The 20,605-nt window shown below is 35.7% G+C and overlaps 2 protein-coding genes across 7 annotated transcripts in view; one reads left to right on the plus strand and one right to left on the minus strand.

Moving 5' to 3' along the window:
* Positions 1-20,605, minus strand: part of Gigyf2 (GRB10 interacting GYF protein 2) — a 127,325-nt gene that overhangs the window by 65,063 nt on the left and 41,657 nt on the right. For all 5 annotated transcript variants that reach the window (XM_076865488.1, XM_076865492.1, XM_076865491.1 and 2 more), the window contains 3 exons: positions 17,142-17,256; positions 11,173-11,284; positions 10,356-10,396 (listed from right to left, as the gene is read on the minus strand). In XM_076865488.1, the coding sequence (XP_076721603.1) occupies positions 10,356-10,396; positions 11,173-11,284; positions 17,142-17,256 (268 nt within the window). The remainder of the gene's footprint in view (positions 1-10,355; positions 10,397-11,172; positions 11,285-17,141; positions 17,257-20,605) is intronic.
* On the plus strand, positions 1,533-4,572 carry Kcnj13 (potassium inwardly rectifying channel subfamily J member 13). 2 transcript variants are annotated; one of them, XM_076866582.1, is made up of 2 exons: positions 1,533-1,992; positions 3,950-4,572. In XM_076866582.1, the coding sequence occupies exons 1-2, from the start codon at positions 1,533-1,535 to the stop codon at positions 4,570-4,572; spliced, it is 1,083 nt and encodes a 360-aa protein (XP_076722697.1). The 2 variants fall into 2 exon arrangements, with proteins under 2 accessions (XP_076722697.1, XP_076722698.1); XM_076866583.1 differs by having other exon boundaries at positions 1,533-1,756; positions 3,950-4,010.

A 20,605-nucleotide genomic window follows, 5' to 3' on the forward strand; every position in this document is an offset into this window, starting at 1 on the left:
CTAGTGTTCAACCAGTAGTTCAAACCTAAGGAAAATACAAAAGACTGTCTCTAGTGTCCCTGAAAAATATTAAATTAACCTCTGGACAAAAGCGAAAGCTGTACAAAAGAGAAAGCTGTGTAATTCCAACAACACAGAGAGGCCACCTCCACAGCCCTAAAGTCCCAAGACCCAAAAAGATCTAGTAAACCCATATGATAGCCTTGCTCCACAAGTGTTCAAAGGCCCTTCCTAAGCATCATTCAAAAGGCAAGAAAGGGTATGCAATATCCCCAGAAGTATCTACTTCTGAAAGAAGAGTCAAACAGAAACTCCTAATGCTACCTGCCTGCAGAGAACAAAAGGAGGACTCAAGCAACAGGTTATACATTTTCTGGTGTGTTCCAAGGAGTCCCCATACAAAAGTCTTAGACGCTTGTCATACATGCAAGGATGGTCACAAGGAAGGCACATATTATATTTCTATTCACAACATAGACAAAAGTATAACCACTGATGAAAACTGTTCAGCAGAAAACTCATTATCTTATTACCTATTTAAGACTGCCACTTGACCCCTTAATGATTACTCTGATTCATTAACTCTGGAAACCTTTTCCTCTGGATTACTTATTTCGAAGGTAATGTTACTGAGTCTGGGCTTACAATTCAATAGTAGAACATCTCCCTAGCATGTGCAAGGTCCTGGGTTCAATTCCCAGAATTACCAAAAAAAAAAAAAAAAACCAAAAAGCAAAATAAATGCTATCTAGAAATGTCCTACCTTGAATTTTTTTATTTTGCAAAGAAAACAATTCTCTCTCCACCCAACAATCTAGTCAGAACCTAGAATATTCAAAAAGACAACAATCTGTCAGCCAGGGCAGACAGAATCCATGAATCTCTTCTACAGAGTGACAAAACAAACCCATTATGAAACAGGCTAATTACAAAAGGCAATAAGGACATTAGAACTGTGGAGCTCTAAAAGCTTATCACAAACATGTCTTATCCTAGTACTAGATTGGCTTCAGAAGTTTTGCACACAGTTTAATAGTATGTTTCCAAATGATTTCTATTTATTCACAAAGAAGAATATTTATATACTTAAACATATTCCTTTTAATTATGAATTACTCACACTTAAGAAAAGCTGTTAATTTACACATACTATTTGCTCAAAGCATTAAATACCTGATGCTTGGACTTGTGCAAATAAGGTATAAGAGTGTTAAATAGGCACAAACATAATCCTTACTCACTTCAGGAATTCCACAATATACTTAGAAAATGTTAAAATATCGAACAATATTTTAACAGCCATTCAGGGAAATGGTAAGAATACCCTTGGGTAAAATATGATTAACTACCAAATTAATGACTCAGTCAGTAAATGCTCCCTTATGGAATGGGAAAGTCTGCCCAAGTTATAGTCAAGAGAGGCATTCTCAAGAAAGCAGAAAATGAAGAAGGTTTCAAACTTATGAATATTAACTATAAAAGAGTTAAGGGCTGACTAATTTACTCTTGATTTCAGAGAATTACAGCCTGAAATGGAAAGCAGTAATTGCAAAGTCATTGCTCCCCTCTTAAGTCAGAGATACCGAAGGATGGTCACCAAAGATGGCCACAGCACACTTCAGATGGATGGTGCTCAAAGAGGTCTTGCGTATCTCCGAGATGCATGGGGAATCCTAATGGACATGCGCTGGCGCTGGGTGATGCTGGTCTTTTCTGCTTCTTTTGTTGTCCACTGGCTTGTCTTTGCAGTGCTCTGGTATGTTCTAGCTGAGATGAATGGTGATCTGGAACTAGATCATGATGCCCCACCTGAAAACCACACTATCTGTGTCAAGTACATCACCAGTTTCACAGCTGCATTCTCCTTCTCTCTGGAGACACAACTCACAATTGGTTATGGTACCATGTTCCCCAGTGGTGACTGTCCAAGTGCAATCGCCTTACTTGCCATACAAATGCTCCTAGGCCTCATGCTAGAGGCTTTTATCACAGGTAATTGTCTTTATTCTTAAAAAAAAAAAAAAAAAAAAGTGCAAGCATTTTGGAAAGGGCATAGTCAGTTATAAGTGATTCTGATATAGAGTAATTTATTCATATAATTAGCAGGTAATGCCTAAGAAAGAAAAAAACAAGTAGTCTAGGATCAAACAATAGACTGTAAAAGGAATTTGATGCAATACTTATATTTTACCTACTGGAACTACTTAAGGGAAAAATGTGGGGAGGGAATTCTGACACTAATTTATAGGAATATCCTATGAGCAAAAAGTATTAACAGAAAGGTCCACAAGTAGTTTTTTTGCATAAGCTAATCATTTTGTTAAATAAGTGAATAAATACATTCAATGAATATTTTGACAGTCATATTACCTAACAGGAATTTGATTTTTTTTTTTCTTCTTCACTGTGCTAGAATTTTTTCCTCTAAGATCATCTATTCAACATTTACTCAACATTAGTGAGCACACAGCACCACAGGTAGCATTATATGTTAGAAAACAAGTTATATATATATATATCTTAAACAAAATTCACTGACAATATGGCCATAAAGATCATGAAATCTTGATTATAAACCGCTTAACATGCAAGACTCTTTAATAAAGTAGAGCTTGTGTCCTTTTTATGTGACATATACAATTTAAAAAAAAAGAACAGAAAAACTGGCTTTAATATTCTATCCAAAAATAATCTGAGAAGGTAAGCACTGGCCTTCCACAGGGTGATCGAGAATGAAGTCCCAGTGTGTTAGCAATAGGCTCTACACCTGAAACAAGTCACTTAACTTCCAAAAAAGTTCTTACACCAGGTCAGTTCTTGGATAAAATAAGGGAATCTGTGAATTTAGATGGGAAAAACTTATATTTTTTGCACTAACCCTTAACTAAATTTGGCATTTCCTTCCATTGTGAATGTACGTAATAAAAAAAAAATAGTGTCCACTGCTACCAGTAACTGTGATACAAACAGAAATTACAGATATTTTCAATATCAACAATAATATTTCAAAATCACAGTGTTAAATCCACTGCTAGATTTTATTATTTAATGCATTGTTAAAGAACATTTAGTATTACATTGTTTTTTAAAACATTTAACTGAATTCAGTATACTTTGTTTCTTCTGTATTCACTTTACTTTTGGGGGGGGGCAGGGTGGGGGGGCAGGGTGGGGGTGGGGTTGCTGGGGAATTTAACCCAGGGGCACTTTACCACTGAGCTATATCCTCAGTCCTTTTTTATTTTGAGACAGGGTCTCACTACATTGCTTAGGATCTCTCTATATTACTGAGGCTGGAAGGGTTGCACAGGTCTTACCAGCCTGCCAATGAGATCTATTGGCACAAAAGTGGTTAAGAAACCCGCATCTATAGCTAGGAAGATATAACAGGAAGATGTACCTGAGTGGTGTGCTAAAATCCCCTTATAGCCAGTCTTCAGCAAACAAAAAGAGTTATAAGTTTCAAGGTTTAAAAATTCTTTAGTGTATATCACTCTTTGTACTGATCCTCTCCTACCTCAAATCATTCTACTTTGAATAATTCTAGCTCCATTTCAACTTGAAGTCATCTGGTTGCAACCAAATTGCATTTATTTTCTATAATTTTTAAAGTAAGGGTATGAATATAGGTAAGGATCAATTCTTTGACTCTAAGAAACTAAGTGTAAAGTTTTACATTTTATGTTACAAAATCAATTCTGTTTACCCATTTTGCAATCATGGCTTTTTAAAAGAAATGTATGTATACTCTGAACAATTCTTCAGGCAATTGGAACCATCCAAAATAATAATAATAATAATAATAATAATAATAAATTAAATTCCTGACTCACTGGAAAGCATAACACCAAGAAATGTATAATTATTTGTTATACTCCTCTCATTCAGAAATGGTCATTGATATTTAACATCTTCATTCTAAAAAAATATTCAATGATTTCTAATTTAGGTGCCTTTGTGGCGAAGATTGCCCGGCCAAAAAATCGAGCTTTCTCAATTCGCTTTACTGACTTAGCAGTGGTAGCTCACATAGATGGCAAGCCTAATCTTATTTTCCAAGTGGCCAACACACGACCCAGCCCTTTAACCAGTGTCCGGGTGTCAGCTGTACTCTACCAGGAAAGAGAAAATGGAGAGCTCTACCAGACCAGTGTAGACTTCCACCTTGATGGCATCAGTTCTGAGGAATGTCCATTTTTCATCTTTCCATTAACCTACTACCACTCCATTACCCCATCGAGTCCTCTGGCTACTCTGCTCCAGCACGAAAATCCTCCCCACTTTGAACTAGTTGTGTTCCTTTCAGCAATGCAGGAAGGCACTGGAGAAATCTGCCAAAGGAGGACATCCTATCTACCCTCTGAGATCATGTTACGTCACTGTTTTGCATCTCTGTTGACCAGAGGCTCCAAAGGTGAATATCAAGTCAAGATGGAGAATTTTGACAAGACTGTTCCTGAACTACCAACTACTCTAGTCTCCAAGAGCCCACATAGGACTGACATGGATATCCATATCAATGGACAAAGCATTGACAATTTTCAGATCTCTGAAACAGGACTGACAGAGTAACACTTATCCATGGCATCCTATTGTCTAATGTATTAAATATACCCAGCCAGTATGCAGCTATTTCTCCTTCACTGTATCTCATGTTTTCTTTTTTTCAATGCTGATTACATCTCTCTGATTATATCATGATAATCATGCCAATACCCACCCACACACACACACACACAAAGGCTGAGCTAACAATACACATCCTGAAAACAACATTCTACCTTTCAAAGTTTGTATTTGTGGTTATCTGCTGAAATCAACGTGATTCAACTTGACAGATACTTATACAGAAATGTTGCTGATGAATTTATAAGGATGTGGTATGCTACCAGGAATGAATGGAAAATGGGCCGAAGTTTAACACAACTGAACTGTAAGAAAATCAACCATAAATCTCTTATTTTCATCTGTCAATTGGAGCAGTATGATTTCAAACCTAGCTCCCTGGGTGGAAAAATGATTTCACAATAGTTAGTGAACATCCTTTTATAACTGTTATTTTTTCAAGACAGCAAAGATTATTCCTTTGGTTCTTATTCATATCACATCCTAAATTTTTAATGGCTAAGAATGGAAATTCAAAATAACAACAGCACAGATTCATACATAACCCATAAAAGCATTTGAACATGACTCCCAAACACATGTATATCTTCATGTATTTGTGGCAGAAAGTGATCAGACCAAGTAAGAGAAGCTCTAACCCAAACCTTCAAGGTGATATTTGTGGAAAGGAGATACAAATTATTTTTGCTTTAACACTCACTTGCATAATAATCAAATAATGGTTTAGAACCTATAATCACCTACTATTCATCTGAATGGCTTCTAACCTAAGCAAAAAATTCTCTTCCTCCCTATGACTCATTCAATGACATGAAAAACCATGATGGCTCTAAATAGTTCATAAATATGCATATGTTTAAGTTTTTATAGATATATAAAGGTTTAGTTAGATATAAGTCAACTAGGAAAAAAATCTCCAATAGATAAAGCAAAAAATAATTGGGCAACAAAGTATTTTCAAACCCAAATTCCTGTTTCCAACATCAAATAGTTTTTTCTATAAACACAAAATGAGTGTTTATTCACCAGTAGGAGGTTGGACTAGATGATCTCTATTATTTCTTTCCAAATCTAATGCGCCATGAAAATTATGCTTTCTCTGCCTTGGTTTTCATTTATATATACTAAGATGAATACTTTCTCTATATCCAGCTTAAGACATTTCTTTGAATTATTTTCATTTCAGTTAAAAAATGAAGCTGTCCTCAAGCAAAACAAGAACCAAAAGCAATGCCCTATCAGATTTCAAACAGATTTGTAGCTGCTCTTCTTTTCTGAAATTTCCCTTATTCAGGCTCATGTGGAAAAGCGAAAGATTAACCTTCCCCACTGGTGATGACCCAGGCGGGAATCATCTCTTGAAATAAATACTAGCTGAGTAAAGGCAAGCAGTTGTAAAGAGCAGGGCACAGCAGCAAGTCACATTTTTCTACTCTTTGACCAAAAGGAAAAGAAAATAATGAAGAACTTTGGAGTGGTCTAAGACTGATAATAGCAGAAGAATATCAAGGACACAGAAACCTAATTATCATGGACTTTGCTAGTTAAGAATCTTAGGCATTCATTAAGTAGGAGTCAGACCAACAGATTTTTTTTTCCCCAACCCAAAACTATTGTAACACAACAGCAGGAATTCTTATTTCATTTATAATAAATTAACAAGATTTGCCTAACCTATGAAAATAAACGCAGTATCAAAGACTCACGTGGTATGTTTTTTTCCTAAGAGCACTATGTCACCTACACAGACAACTATTTAAACAGTTGAGTGAAGCTGTTCAAGGTGACACAACATGCCAAAGTGTGAGGCCTGAGCTCTGAGTCTCCCTCTAGATGCTTGATGTTCCCATTTAAGTCAGTCTCATAACACTCAAGTCATGCATAAACTTTACATAAACTTGACATCTGAAAAACTAAATGTGACTTCCCCCACACATTACCCCCACCAAAAAAAAAAAAAATTAATGCTGTCGGTTAAACTAATGCTATTTAAAAAATATTTTACAACTAAAAAATGTGATCATAAACTTCAATGCAGGGAATAGAAAGCTTTTGGGAGCACTATTCATCATTTTTCAAAACAAAAATCACAGTCTCCCGCTTATTTTCTGCAGAGACCATTAGTCTCCCAGAAAAATGGAGAGGAGGAGAAAACTACTTGGAAGTACGAAAGGCAGCTCTTTACCTTCCAGGACTGTGCAGTTCACTAACCTGGGTCACCAGGGAGCTCATACATGATCAGATAGACAACTCTGGAACTAATATAAAGTAAGTCTTAGAAACCAACACAGGTGGTCTGACAACTCTTAACAAAGTGAAGACATGTGATTTCTAAAAATTGTAAGGTTCTAGATTTATGTATGTAAAAAACCCACATTATTTACTGCCATAAATAGTCTACAACCAAAATTTTCTGTCTGTTCCCAAGTATTTCACACCAAAATGCACTAGTCAGTATGACACATGGCTAAGCTCATTTACTGGTATTGTGTGGATTATTCATTTTACAATATTATCCCCACAGAATCATACTACAAGATTATTATAAGAACTGATCTCCCCCTGTGCAGTAATCAATTACTACTAATTACAATCCCAACAACACAGGACTTTTTCTACCTCCACATTATCCATGGGTATTCACAAGGTTATACATGACTCTTACCCGAATTATCAGTAATTCCACCATTTCCCTTCTTATATAAAGGGGTTGGGATCGAGGGTGGGATACATTTCAATGATAGTGTTTGCCCAGAGGTATGAGGCCCTGAGCAGCAAAAAAAGGGCAAATACGTGATATGAAAATCTCAAAATTTTATAAGGAACAAATCATTCTGGAATCTTCAATGCTTGAATTATCTTAGTTCAATGTCACAGATCATCTCACAAGTGATTCATATATTAAAGTGTTCCACGAACTAGATTAGTACTGAATAATCTTTTAATCCATATTACTTTCAACAAAAAGATTATGTGATGAAACAAGATCAGGATCCTTAGCACAGTTAACCTGAAGGAGCATCTTATCAAAAACCATTCAATAAAAGCCACTATGAAAAAAAAGAACATGTGCAGTTAGGCATGGTGGCACACGCCTGTAATCCCATCAACTTACAAAACTGAGGCAGGAAGATGATAAGTTCAAAGCCAGCCTCTGCAAACTCGAGGTGCTAAGCAACTCACTGAGACCCTATCTCTAAATAAAATACAAAATTGGGCTGGAGATGTGGTTCAGAAGTAGAGTGCACCTGAATTCAATTTCCAGCCCCCCATACCCAAAAAAGAACATGCACCTATATACTATGTGTGTGGAAATTGCCATGTTTTATTATATTAGTAGCTAGCATATCAACCTCCTTAATGTTCTTGAAAACTTCATGTCAATTTGGTTTTGTGAAATTCACCTTTTTAAAGTTATTCCTACAGAGTACAAAGAAAACCACCTTTATTTTTAATAGAGGGAGGCTAGGAAAATTCGTTGGATTAACAAAAGAACTAAAAATAACGATGAAAAAGAACTTTCACTCATCTATTCCTATCACAAAGTGTAAATATGAATCAACAAATTAAAATTCAGATATTTAGTTATTTTCAGACAACTCTAATTATCAGAAAATGTATCAGATACCTTCCTCCTTGAACCTTCCATCGTTCAGCCTCTTTCTGTCCTTGAGACTCATGCAGGTTAATTCTTAATTCCTCTTTCACATGATCATTTAGCAAATATTTGCAGACGGTGACCCTGTAAACCCTGCTGCCCACTCTGCCCAATCCACAGCCTTGTCTTCTATATAAACAGCCCCATTTTCTTTATGCAGTCCTCATCACAAGGCTTTAAATGCCTGGACCACCTACTCCAATATATGGACCTTTCAAGGTGTGGCCCCAGAAATAAACAGAATGTTTAGGTTGTCCTGTGACAACATAAATGACAATGGGCCTCTGCACCTGAGGAGACTTTAGGTCTACTAAATACTGCACTCAGCTTTGAGGACACCATCAAGCTGCTGATTAACATGAAGCATACTATCAGCTGACAGAGCTGAGCCTTTCCCAAGTAGGCTGTTACACACAGCTACTCTACATTTTAAATTCAGTAACTTATAAGAGAGCTTTTTCTGCTGTTCAATTTCCATTTAATTAGACTCGGGTTTTTTGTTCCACCTTAATTCTGATCCCAAGTCCAAACTGTACCACTCTACAGCTAGCCCTCTTAACATTGAATGATTTGCAAATCTAATCATCACACCAACGTCTTCCAAAGAAAAGGAATATGTATTTAGCACCTAGGACAAGGTCAGGCACACAATAAGGAATTCCAATATTTGTTGAATGAAGAAATTTCATGCAGTCTCATTTAATCCTAAAAATTTCTTCAGTCATTACCACCTTTTTCATTATCAGATTAATAAACATCTCAGAATTCAGAATACCCAATCTTTTGTTTCTAAATCATGTATTATTTAAATTTCGCTGCCTCTCCCTACTAACTGGTAAAAGTACTGAATCAGACAAGGTTGAGAGCAGAGGTCCTAACAAGTCCTCCAAGATAACATTCATCCAATAGTCTACAACATGGGTAAAGCTGACAATAAATTATCCACACAGACTGATTCAAATTTCTTCATGCCTCACTCATGCACTGTTTTTTCATTAATATAAAGCAAGTATTTCCAAAGCCATGTAAATGAATAATAAATTGAAATCATTGATGCGTTTAAATAAATTTTATATGGAAACAATAAAGCAAAAATTGTTTGATAACTACTTTGTTCTCAAAACAGTCTGCAAATCAGTCTATGAAAGGTATTTACATATTTAATACATTTGATGAGAAATGCTTGTCACTATCATACAATAACACTGAAGAATTTTTTTGGCACTTGGAGGAATTTAGAAATTGTGTGGTAATTTTCATAACCCCAACAGTAGTATGAATAGGCTTTTTTTTCTCTCAGATACTAATATCTACAGGCAGTATATAATGCAGTGCCTTTAATCAGTCTGAAAACCATCTTAACATTATAAATTATTTTATGTAAACCTTGATTAATTCAGCAACACTGAATTCCTGTTCCCCTTATCCTCTTCCTCTTCAGTGAGTATCTTAATTATATAATTTAATTTCTCTTAAAATGAGAAAACAGAAAGTATATACCACATACAAACAAAAAAAAATTGTAGATTCAGCTTTTACTACTAAAGCAAAGATACTAGCATTTTCCCTATTTCTTCTCACATATGAGATGCTATATATCCTAGGAATGATGATTCCTATCCTGAAATTTCAGTTCAAAACAGGGTCCTAATGCCAGGGAACAGTAGCACACACCTGAAATCCCATCTACTTGGGAAGCTGAGACAGAAGGATCACAAGCCCAAGGTCAAGGTCAGACTTGGAAAGTTAGCAAGTCCTTGTCTCAAACTAAAAGGGTTAGGGGTGTCCCCAGGTTCAATACCCAGTACTGCAGAATAAAAGGGGACAGGAGGCTTAGGAACAATATAGGCCTTGTAGAGAACACACAAACCTAACAAGTAAATCCTAAATGGTTCATTCATCACCTCTGGTTTCATGCAATGGAGACCTAAAATAATCATAAAATTCTAAGTGCAAACAATGCTACAACCCCATCTACTGGAGAGGTGTAGGTAATGAATCAATTTTTAATAAATTTATCCTTTCCTGTGAGCCTTGGAGGGTCACAAAATACTTCAAGAACCTTACTTACCTACATCTTTTCGCCCTGGTTTTTCAAAACGTCTGTCACCCCTAGAAAAGATAAAAGAAGTTTCAAACAAGGTTTGCAAATAATATATAGACTTTCCATCCATGGCATCCACTTTCCTATATTTCCATTAATAGTAGATTTTTCTTTCTTCAAATGTGTGGTATTGCCCAAATTTTAGAAAATATAGGAAGGAAAGTACTACACCACAAACCAAGATACAGCTTCTATTAACCTAGAATATTATTTCTTTTAATAAACACATGGAACCTGAATGTGCTTCCCCATAATCATTAAACATGTTCAAAATCATCCTTATCTTTGTTATATAGTATTTTATTTATAGCATTTTATTTTATACCATTATTATCAGGGCAATGTCAGTCTGTTTCACTTGTTTTCAAATATTTTGTAGTATAAATGTCATCAGAGTGAACATCTTTGTACATCTACCTTTGTGCAACTGTTCTCACTCATCTGCACAGACTTCATATAAAGTTAAACAATAAAAGGAAGATGCTTTTACAATGAAGGTTAATTCTTAATTCCTCTTTCAAAACGGCAACGCTTCCCACTGAACACTAATCAAAAAGCAAACTGTCATCCATACTGGCACTAACATTACTTAGTGCCAGTATGCATCTTCTTTTAAATAAGGATCATTTAAATTTTTTTCACAAATTAATATTCAATAATTAACAGCATTTAAAAAATAAATAAAACCTTGTAACTACACAGAGGCTTCTCTGCAGAAAGCAAAAAATAAGTACGTTTTATATACCAAGAAATCTTTTACACCAAGATCTGAATCCTTCATTACCTTTCCTCCCAGCTCTGTGATCTATGCATTTCCCTGCCACCTCCTCGACCGAACACACCCTCTACTTCATCAAAACTTCTTTGGTAGAAACCACATTCACCTCTACCTCTGCCTGAAAATAATAAAACAGGAAAAAATGGAAAGTAAGAAGTCAACATCCAGCACGTTTGACAAGACAGATTATCCTCTAAAGTTCTGTCTCTACAAATAAGATATATACATTTAAATATTTTACAAGGCCTGATGGATCTTAACCTGTGGGACCAATGATAGCACCAAAGTAACTACCCACCCAAGGCTGAAAAATAAAAAAAAACTAAAGGAAGAGTCCCACCCAGTCCTGAGCAATAATGAAAATTAACATAAACTCTTGTTGTTGTTGTTTTTTGGCAGGGGTGGGGGTTACCAGGGATTGAACTCAGAGGCACTTGACCACTGAGCCACATCCCCATCCCTATTTTTGTATTTTATTTAGAGACAAGGTCTCACTGAGTTGCTTAGCACCTTGCTTTTGCTGAGGCTGGCTTTGATGTCTCAATCCTCTTGCCTCAGCCTCCCAAGCTGCTGGGATTACAAACCATGATATAGCTATGCCTTACGTGGGTATATAAACCATTATCATCAAGAAAAGTCATCTGAGAGACATCAATTTAGAGAAGCAATCCCCCAAGATACATAAGGAAACTTAAATATAGAAAGTGCATAAAGGAAAGGAGAATACAAAATAATGCAGTAAGAACAAATTCAAGCTGAGAGCCCTTGTTATCATTGTTTTAAATTTGCCACTGCGCCTGGCAACATAAGCTCTTTAATAAAAACTTCAATAGTGAAATTCTAAGTAGATCCATAAAAAGTTACTGCAAATTAAGCCTTTTATTGGATTGTTTTCAATCAAAATGAGAGAAATCTTAATCTGAAGAGTGTGAAAAGAGAAACTACAGTAAAAGAGTCAAGCAAAATGTTAAAGAAATTTATCTAATCTCAGAAAAAGGATAACTTAATAGGGTCAATTCTAAAACTGTCAATTTCATAAAAGAACTCCTTAGAGGCCAAAAAAAGGACCCTCTACCTTCTAATCAAATCTTGAGATAAGGAAAAGTATCAGGACTAAATTCCAGCCACAGAACTGATTACTGTATAGATATAGGGATTTAGATGATCTAGTGGTTCAAATATAAACTGGCCTTTACTAAAGGTAATTTGGCTAAATCTACCAACATCTGACTAAACAATTCTTCTCAAAATTTATCCCAACAGAAATACTTGCACAAATTTGGTCAATTTTGGACTACTTTTCCAACAGTAATTAATCAGATTACAATGGAGCTGAAAACTATCTATCTACCTGTAGAGACATCCTACCAACATAATGTTTTCAGAGAGCAATCCATTACTCACATGTTCGGATAATGTTGCTGCTACACTGCCAGTCATAAAAATATGGCACATACAACAATGTACAATCCACAGTACTTGGTAACAATAATAAATGACTATGTCAGTGGTGTATGTGTTTATTATATTATACTTTTATCACTATTATAGAGCATACTCCTTCCACTTATTAAAAAAAAAAGTTTATTGGACTGGAGGTGGTGGCACATGTCTGTAATCCCAGCAGCTTGGGAGGCTGAGGCAGAAGGATCGGTAGTTCAAAACAAGCTCTAGCAACTTAGGGAGACCCTAAGCAATTAATGAAACCCTATCTCAAGAAGAAAACAAAACATAACATAAAAAGGGCTGGGGATGCTGTTTAGTGGTTAAGCACTCCTGCATTAAATTCCTGGTACCAAAAACAAAAAGTTTACTGTAAAACAGTATGCCATGTTACACTGGCAGCAGCCTCATACACTTTGTCTCTCTCAACTGCAACAAGGGGCCAAGTCAAGTAATTGAAAAATACTATCTAGGTTTGTGTAAGTATACTATAATGTGCACACAACAATGAAATCAAAATCATCTAATGATGCATTTCTCAGAATGTACCCCTTGAGTGATACATAATTATACATGTATATGAAAGTGTTCATTGCAATTTTTAAAAATAGTAAACAACTTAATCAATAAAGGATTGGCTATAAAAATCCTGATAAATCAATATGGTATAACATTATGAAGCCACAAAGACAAAGCACTGATACTAACTGATATCTATATTATGCTACTGAATAACAAAAGCATACCATAGAGAAATGCATATAAAAATTATTCCAATATTGCTGCACAGTTAGGCTCAGGAAGAATGACTATCCAGTTGCTGGATCTGGAGGCAGAAAGTAAAGTATACACTCTCAGCTTTATATTTCATGTACTATATTCCTAACTAATGTACACATTTGTATCTGATACACTGGTGAGAAAAATGGAGGAAGATGGGGGTTGGGGGATGTACTTATAACTAGAAGAAATCTTAGCCATCATCCCGAACTCAATTTCTCCCACAGTACAAAATGCCTCAATAGAAAAATGACTAATCTTTTTATTTATTTACTTTGTGGTGCTAGGGATGGAATCAAAGTCCCCATATGTTAGGCAAGCACTCTATTACGGGACTCTATCTCCAAAATGATGGATACTAAATAAAAGCATGAATGTATTCCAAAGCCAAAAAAAACTGAGTTAAAATTATTCCAATTATTCACTTCTTCCTTACTACCTATCAAGAACTAACAGAATATATCTGTACTTTTGTATGACCACATTAAAATAATGCACAGAATTGTATGTGGGTAATCTTAGGAACTTTGGTGACTAGTCTTAAGTCTCCACCTCTTCATCTGTAAAATGGAAGTGAGAACCACAGTTGAACTGTAACAATATTAAAGTCACCTTTCAGTTCTACAAAATTCACTTTAAGTCAACTTAAAATCAACTCACAATTTAAGTACCTTTCCCCTTCATGAAATGTATACATTTTATAACAGTGCAATACAAACTATAATATAAGAGCAGGGTATTCCACAATGATGATCTGGGGATTAAAAAAAAAAGTTCCCTCTCCTTTTAGAGAACAATTTTTTCAGGGAAGCCATTACACATGTATCATCTTAAAGAAGATTTTTTTTCCTAGAAATACATTAATATAAAAAATAGCTTTCAGGTTACCAGGAAATCACATATAAAATATTTTCTGCCAGTATTAGCACTGGTCCTGGTCCTGCTTATGAGACTGAAGCTTGATTAATGTACACATAAAAAAGAGTCAGATTTTACAACTTTTCAGTTTATCAAATTTAAATCATTTACAAATATGGTTCCCATGAAAGAATAAGAAAATATGTGATGAACCTTTCAAAAAGCTAAATTTAACCAGGCGCAATGTGCACTCCTATAATCATAGCTACTCTGAGTAGGAGGATCACAAGTTTGAGGCCAAATAAACAAAACAGGGCTGCAGACACTCAATAGTAAAAAGGTTAAATGGCAAGCCTGAGGCCCTAGGTTCAATCCCAGCACCACCAAAAACAAAAGGACTGTCCTGTTGTCTGAAATTTCATATCATTCTTTTGGGAGTTTAAATATGCTTCCTTTTAATAATGCTGAGAACAGTGGTTGACAATTGTACAGATCTGTTTTCTTTTTAAACATCCAGACCAGATAAAAAAGAAAGATAACATTATATTGTTTCCTCCAACCAATTGTTTAATGATTATTTAGAAATCTACAACTCAATTTTCACATCGACATTTCCTAGAGTTGGAAAGAGACAAAATAATCATCTAATGTTAGCTCTGCCCATGCAAAGAAAAGCTGAAATAATCATTATTTAACCACCAAATTAAAACTAAGTAATTGAAAAATACAAAACCACAGATTTAATAATTACAACCTTCTTTTGTAAAACGAGCTGCAGAGATTACTAAACAGAAATACAGGTGGTTGTGAAAATGGAGTTAAAAGTATTTTTCACAAAGTCAAGTGCATTCATTTGACTAGTTTTATGATTTTTCACATTATACACTGATTTAGTCACTAGTTCTTCTATGTCACAGCACGTATTTTACACATACTCTATTTAAGTTCTTAAAAAGAATTCTATGTTATAATCCTCATTTCAATAAAACCAGAAAGCAAGAGAATCCAATTGTTTGTCAATACGCAGGTTTTCTTATAAGGGCCTGGAGAGACTAGTTCATATCTGCAGCACAGAGAATCAGTGATTCATACTTCTTGATTAAGAAGATCTCTCTTTGACAACCTGAAAGACACTGGAGGCAAAGTTGCCTGGGTGAAACCTCTCCTGTCACATTAAATCAGGAACACACAGAAAATGCACAACTAGAGTCAGAGCCATGAGGGGTCAGTCACATCCCCAAACACCAACACATCACTAAGACGCAGAGATCTCAGGCAAATTCTGAACAACAGGAACCTAGCCAGGTGTGCAAACCTGAGCTGCCTATGGAGGTACTGCAGCACAGATATTCTGCAATCTCACTACTACTGTGGCAGAGGCATTTCCTGAAAGTCCTATAGATGAGTCTAACAACTCCTCAGGTTAACAACCATTGTTCTAAAGATAAATAAGTAAATTCAGAAGAAAAAAACATGAGTAGGTAACAGTACCTACAAAAACAAGTGAAGAGTTTTAGTTAACCTCTTCACTATTCATAACACCTGCATTCCTACTTTGTACATAAACTACTAAAAGAAACTTAATTAGCTAAGCGTGATGGTGCACATCTATAATCCTAAAGACTCAGGAGGCTGAGGGAGGAGGATCATAACTTTGAGGATAGCCCTGACAATTTACCAAGACCCTCAGCAACTTAGCAAGACCCTATGTGAAAATAAAAAATAAAAAGCACTGGGGATGCAGATCAGTGGTAGAGCGCCCCTGGATACAAATTAAAAAAAACCTGTGGCTGAGGTGAGGTTGTAGTGCAGTGGAAGAGCATTTGCCTCAACGTGTGAGGCACTGGGTTCACATAGAAATAAATAAATAAAGAGTATTATGTCCATCTACAAATTAAAAAAATATATATTTAAAAAAAACTAATTGTATATAAATTACCCTATTCAGAAAACACACTCTTTTCTTTTTGGCGGTGGTGCTGGGGATTGAATCCAGGGCCCTAGTGCATGCGAGGCGAGCACTCTACCAATTGAGCTATATACCCAGCCCAGGCACAATCTTAAAGTTGCAAAAGGAATTCAGGTACCCCATATCATGATCAAGCCAATGTGGAGATATAAGAAATGGGGACAATGGTCTGTCAAAGCAGACGCTACATTCTTCTACTTCTAAAGCTTCTCTTAGAGAAAATGAGATACATTCAGGCTACTATATAATTTAACCAACACAGGGTTAATACTCAAGTAAATTTTTATATTATAATATCATGAATGTCTTTATTTAGCAGAAAATCACTGGGCCCAAAATAAGAAGCAGATATCAAAAAAGTAAGTAACAGTAAAACACAAATTACTTTTCTAAGACATAAATCTATAAAAGTATGTTATATAAGTAAATACTGCCTATTTGTTTTTTTGTTCTATTCCCTAAAAAGTTCCTAGCATCGATGAGACAATTTTTGATGAAGTCCCTCTATGGCTGAGGTCATTCCTAGCACACACTCTCATATAGAAAGTCTATGCATGGAGACCACAGGGCCCTCAGTACTGCTTCAACAGCCAAGACCCTTTAGGACACTCTGATTCCCAAAATACAGAGCCCTCCAGGGATGGGAAACATGGATGACTAGAATTTTCACATATTAACTGGGACTGTCCAGGGTCCCTCATGTTCAAATCTCTACCACTGGAATTACTCTCCTCTGCTCAAAACCAGGGACTGCAGAGAAGATGCCTTGAAATTTTGTTTAGGGAAGATACGTGCAGGGCATTGAATATGCAGTTAATGTCAAAGAGCAATTGTTGTTTTTAAAATAAGCATTAAAATATTTAGTAAGTGATTTCCCTATCCTCCTCTTCCTTCATCATTATTTTTCATGTGAAAACTCGCTCACCTCTCCCTCTTGAAGAACTTCGACCTCTAGGAGCCCCCACCACTGTTCCTCCTCCTCCTCCTCGTCCTGTCAATCGCAGGACAGCGGCACTATTTACAGACATGGAAAAGTTTCTCTGCCAAAAAATAAAAAAAGAAAGAAAAATGGATAAAACAGATAAAACTACATGTTGCTTCTCCCCACCTCCCACTGCAAGTATAAAATGGCATCTAAATACTACTGGCAATGTGAAATCATAACTACACAAGATGCACAGATAATCCAAAACCTGGTTTTACCTGACAATTTTAAATTAACATTTCAGATCAATAACAATGAAAACTAATACCTTACACGATGCTAGGTACATTGAGGAAATACACAAGTAAACAAACTAAATGCTGTATATAACTAGAAGCAAACAAGGTAAACAGGCAACAGAGGAAACTTGGTAAGAGAGATCTCATTTTGAAGGGTCCTTTCAACTAATGAAAAAATAAAAGAGTCATAAAGTCCAATGCACCTGTAAACCCACCAACACGTGAGGCTGAGGCAGGAGGATCACAAGTTTGAGGTCAACCTCAGCACTTCAGTGAGACCCTCAGCAACTTAGCAAGACTTTGTGTCAAAATAAAAAAGAATTAGAGATGTAACTGGTAGAGCACTGCTGGATTCAATCCCCAGTATGAGGGAGGAGGGACTAAGAATCTGATGAAAGAGAGAATGATAGAGAGGAAAATTATCTTTCTGCCTCATTCTGTCCAGCACTGTGAATTAGCAACTCAAAGGTCTATTTGACAGAGTGACAGGAATCAGAAGTGAATGGGCAAAGGCCAACTAAGAATCTATATAAGATCTGCTACATGAATAATACATGAATGGGAAGGAAAGGAAATGCTTTTTTAAAAAAAATCCAATCAGTCATTTAACATGCACTTACACCCACAGTAAATCTGGAATAGGGTCAAGTACAATGTGATAATGGTGGGGAGGTAGGTATCCACACCGCAAGAGGAGAGGCCAAGAAATAATCCTTTGGGATAAGTGGAATAAATGGGGGCTTATGAAAAGGTAAACAATAAATAATCATGAAAATTTTGAAAAATAATCTATAAATAAAAAAAAATACTTGGCATTTGATGGAGAATTTTGCAAGAGGGTTTTAAACTAAGAACATGCTGAATCGGTGGGAGGCAGGGAAGAAGGGGGGAATGCTGGAGAATGATATTGGCCAAATTATATTGTTATATTGTGTGCATGTACAAATATTTAACAATAAATTCCACAATATGTACAACTATAATGCACTGACAAAAAATGTGGGGAAAGGGGCTGGGATTGTGGCTCAGCAGTAGAGCACACGCCTAGCATGTGCCAGGCCCTGGGTTTGATCCTCAGCACCACATAAAAAGAAATAAAATAAATGTATGTGTCCAACCAACTACAATTAAAAAATAAATATTTCTTTTTTTAAAAAAAGGTGGGGGAAAAAAGGAAATGTTGTAATAGATCCTTCACTCTTTCTGTACCCTTGGAACCTAACAGACATTTGCACAAAAGTACAAAGTGGTATATTGGGGAAAAAATGAACATATACATAAATAAAGGAAAGGTTCATTGACAACTAAAAGAAAAAAAATTATTTTTAAACTCAATTTTTATAACAACAGAACAATATTTAGTCTGTACTGCCACTTGAAATTAAAGGAGGAAAATACATATATATATATATATATATATATATATATATATTTGCTTGCAAAAGTATAGAAGAACTGGGTGCAAAGAACCAAAACCCAGTGATTACAACACACTATAAGAATGATCACTGCAGAGGCTGGGCCTATATCTGACAGAGAACTTGGTTAGAAAGCAGAAGGCCCTGGGTTTGATTCCCAGAACCTGGTGGGAAGATGGGGAGCACCAGATATGGTGGTACACACCTGTAATCCTAGCAAACTGGGAGGCTGAAGCAGGAGGATCCCACATACAAGGCCAGCCTCAGCAACTTAGCAAGACCTTGTCTTAAAATAAGAAAGAAAAAGGGCTAAAAATGTATTTCGGTGGTAAAGCACAACAGGGTTCAATCCCCAGTACAAAAAAAAAAAAAAAGGTGGGGAGGGGTGCAGGTGGAGAAGAATATTCACTGTATCTTAAGCTATAGTAGCAACAGCAACTGAAAACAACCTAAACATCCAAAGATAGGGGATGGGAAAAACTGTGGACATTTCTCATACCACAGAATGTACTATAAAGCAGAGATGACCAATTGACAGCTACATGTATCCACATTGTTAAATCTAAAGATCAAAATGTTGAGAGAAAAAAGCTAAAGAATAAACATAAAGTATGTTACCTTCAATGTAAAATGTATAATCCTATAAAATGAAAATATATTTATGGCACATGGATAAATATGTAACAAAAATAGGAAAACATAAATAAGAAATACCAATTCATGGTAATCTCTGGGATGAAACAGAGACATATAACCCTAAGAAGTTTCAACTATATGGAAAATCTTATTTTTTAAAACCAAAAAAAAAAAAAGGATAGAGCTGGACATGGTGGCTCACTCCAGTAATTCCAGCAACTTGAGAGGTTAAGGCAGGAGGATGATGAGTTCAACGCCAGCCTCAGAAACTTAGCAAGACCCTATCTCAAAATTAAAAAAATCAATAAAAAGAGATTGGGTGCAGCGGCAAGAAACTTCAGCAATCACAAGAGACAGGGTTCTTTCTTTCCAGTGTTCTTTACAGCATAAACTACAGTTTTGTCAATGAAAATATCCATTATGATCCTAGAAGGTCTGAAGGTATCTATATGACAAACACATGACCATGAGATTAATGCTATTCCTCCAACTGAAAAAAGATAAATCAAGAAAAAAACAGTCTTCACCTATTATTATTATAAACTTAAAATTTATTCAGCCACAATAAACTTCTATCAACCAGATATTTGAAGATGGAACTAGCCTGACTTAGAAGCTATAAATAGAACAAAACATGTTTATGAAATTTAGGTGCTAAGGGCTGGGGTTATGGTTCAATGGCAGAGCGCTCGCCTAGCACGTGTGGGGCCCTGGGTTCATCATAAGCACTGCATATAAATAAATAAAGGTAGTGTGTCCAACTACAAATAAATAAATAAGTTTTTTTTTTTTTTGTGGAAGGTTGGTCTGGGTATTTTTTTTTTTATATTTATTTATTTATTTTATTTTTAGTTTTTCGGCGGACACAACATCTTTGTATGTGGTGCTGAGGATCGAACCCAGGCCGCACGCATGCCAGACGAGCGCGCTACCGCTTGAGCCACATCCCCAGCCCAATGGGTATTTATTCTACCTTACTGCAGGAAGCATTTATAGCTATTTACACTAAAAAAAAAAAAAAAATGCCCTTTGTTTTGTGAAACTTATAAAAACTTATAAAAACGAGGTACATTAGAATTTCTTTCCTCTATATTCTTTCTCAATTTGTATA

The sequence above is a fragment of the Callospermophilus lateralis genome, chromosome 9, assembly GCF_048772815.1.
Source record: "Callospermophilus lateralis isolate mCalLat2 chromosome 9, mCalLat2.hap1, whole genome shotgun sequence".
Taxonomy (NCBI): domain Eukaryota; kingdom Metazoa; phylum Chordata; class Mammalia; order Rodentia; family Sciuridae; genus Callospermophilus; species Callospermophilus lateralis.

What these genes read in the sequence shown, in the direction of transcription:
- Kcnj13 (XM_076866582.1), top strand. Translation starts at nt 1,533, where the DNA reads ATGGAAAGCAGTAATTGCAAAGTCATTGCTCCCCTCTTAAGTCAGAGA. An exon ending in GCTAGAGGCTTTTATCACAG is followed by an intron (nt 1,993 to 3,949) that starts GTAATTGTCTTT and finishes TTTCTAATTTAG; the next exon opens with GTGCCTTTGTGGCGAAGATT.